The 2,566-nt window shown below is 52.5% G+C and overlaps 1 protein-coding gene across 1 annotated transcript; it reads left to right on the top strand.

Annotated features, from left to right (window-relative positions):
* Positions 1-721: 721 nt before the first annotated feature.
* Positions 722-2,358, top strand: pou3f2b (POU class 3 homeobox 2b). Its single transcript, XM_034697138.1, has one exon. It carries the CDS (start codon positions 742-744, stop codon positions 1,882-1,884), a length of 1,143 nt encoding a protein of 380 aa, XP_034553029.1. The 5' UTR covers positions 722-741; the 3' UTR covers positions 1,885-2,358.
* The last annotated feature ends 208 nt before the right edge of the window (positions 2,359-2,566 follow it).

The raw sequence follows: 2,566 nt of genomic DNA on the forward strand, positions 1-2,566 counted from the left end.
CCATCCATACACACAACAGTAGGCAAATATGTGACTCATTAATATGCACAACTTCATCTTCTATAAGCCAAACAAGTTGTATCCCTGCAGCACTCTCAAACACATTAAAATATGTAATTTCTCTGATGAATATGCAAATTATTTAGATTTGTTTAAAAACAATATTTGCAGCAATTAAAAAAAAAAGCTTTACCTCGCCTAGTTCAACTATATGTGACCCACACATTTACAAAAAAATATGATCCATTTTTGCAGACTTACAGTCAGAAATTATCTTTAAAAGTCTACCTCTACAAATATCAAATCCGACCTAACAGCTTTTGTATGAGTCTGAGAGGAAACTCTTCCTCCCCTGGATCTAGGCTTCCTACAGGCAGAGTCCTGATAGAACCTGATAATCAAAGTAAATCAACTGTATCTTACAGTTGCACTGCTGATCCCGGTGCTCCGTCTCCCCATGCTGCACTCCGGCTCTCCGCTTCCACGGGAGCCTCAACTCGCACCTCTCTAACAAAGAGAGTAGTGTTTGTTGAGACTTCCCCGCAGCCAATCATCGCGCCGTCGCCCTTGGTAACCACGTCCATCATCCTTTGAGATCCAATGAACGGCAGGGGCGGGGCGGAGTCCAGGTGCGCCTCAGCGTCCACTTGGCAGAGCGCCTGGGAGCCGCCTGTGGGCAGGAGAGGATCTGTCAAATGCGAGGTTCCTTTAATAAGAGAGACCAGTCCGGCTCCGAGAGTCATGGCGACCGCAGCGTCTAATCACTACAGCATCCTCACCTCCAGCGCATCCATCGTGCACTCGGAGCCCGGCAGCATGCAGCAAGCCACGGCGTACCGGGACGCGCAGAGCCTGTTGCAGAGCGACTACCCGCTGCAGAGCAACAGCCACACGCTCAGCCACGCACACCAGTGGATCACGGCGCTGTCCCACGGAGAGGGAGCCCCGTGGTCCTCCAGCCCGCTTGGCGCAGAGCAGGACATTAAACCCGCGGTGCAGGGCGCCCGGGACGAGATGCACAACTCCAGCAGCAACCTGCAGCACCAGTCTCGGCCACCCCACCTGGTGCACCAGACGCACGGGAACCACCACGACGGCCGGGCGTGGAGAACCACCACCGCGGCGCACATACCGAGCATGGCGACGACGAACGGCCAAAGCCTTATTTACTCCCAGCCGAGCTTCAGCGTCAACGGGCTGATCCCGGGCAGCGGGCAGGGGATGCACCATCACAACCTAAGAGACAGTCATGAGGAGCACCACAGCCCGCACCTCAGCGAACACGGCCACCCGCCGTCCCAGCATCAGCACCAGCACCGGTCACAGAGCCACCACGACCACTCGGACGAGGATACGCCGACCTCGGACGACCTGGAGCAGTTTGCCAAGCAGTTCAAACAGCGGAGGATCAAGTTGGGCTTTACGCAGGCGGATGTTGGACTCGCCTTGGGGACCCTGTACGGAAATGTATTTTCCCAAACCACCATATGCAGGTTTGAGGCCCTGCAGCTCAGCTTTAAAAACATGTGCAAGCTGAAGCCTCTGTTGAACAAGTGGTTGGAGGAGGCGGACTCCACCTCGGGCAGCCCGACCAGCCTGGACAAAATAGCGGCGCAAGGGAGAAAAAGAAAAAAACGGACTTCAATCGAGGTAAGCGTAAAGGGAGCTTTGGAGAGCCATTTTTTGAAGTGCCCTAAACCGGCAGCGTCGGAAATAATCGGCCTGGCGGACAGTCTGCACCTCGAGAAAGAAGTAGTGAGGGTTTGGTTTTGTAACAGGAGACAGAAGGAGAAACGCATGACCCCTCCCGGAGCTCTGCCAGGGAGCGAGGATGTGTACGGGGACACGCCGCCTCATCACGGGGTCCAGACCCCAATCCAATGAACTATGGTGGACCCTCCAGGACATGTTTATCCTTTTTTATTTATCCCCCATGGTTATATATAAATCACTGGACCATGAGACGCTATAGTGGGTGTTTTATGTATAATAGATTGCTGTGAGTACTCACACAATACCTGCAGTGAATATCTGAAAAATGGAAAAAGAGTGAGGGGAGGCAGGACAATTTTTTTCTCTCCCAGAACGAAAGGAACATAAGCTTGTGTTGTGTTCTTCAAGGATACAAGCCCAGCACTGTGACTCCAGTCGACGCAGTTTCAAGGTGTAGCCCCTATTGTGTACTGAAATTATACTTGACGAAAAAATAGGGAGGGGAGGAGGGATACCTGGTTTTAGAGGAAAAGCTTAGCTGAATGGTTTCCATTCGCCACTTTTATATCGAATCACAAAACACATTTTTCCTGTGCGTAAAAGGGAAAACAAATGCAGAGGCGTTTAGTTTTGTAGCTCTAAACTGTGCGTCCAGCAGTGATGGGTGGGTGGGAGGTGTAGGGGGGGGGGGGGGGGGGGGGGGTCAAAGGAGCTGCGTTAATGGAGTAAACTAAAGGCCAGTAAAGGCTGCAGCCCCAGTCCAGTGGAGTCCAGCTGAGGGTGAGCATCGCCTGAGTCCCATCTGTCAGCCAGGCAGCACAGAGCCGCTTTACATTCAGAGCACTGCTGGGAA

This window comes from Notolabrus celidotus, chromosome 12 (genome assembly GCF_009762535.1).
Source record: "Notolabrus celidotus isolate fNotCel1 chromosome 12, fNotCel1.pri, whole genome shotgun sequence".
Lineage (NCBI taxonomy): Eukaryota > Metazoa > Chordata > Actinopteri > Labriformes > Labridae > Notolabrus > Notolabrus celidotus.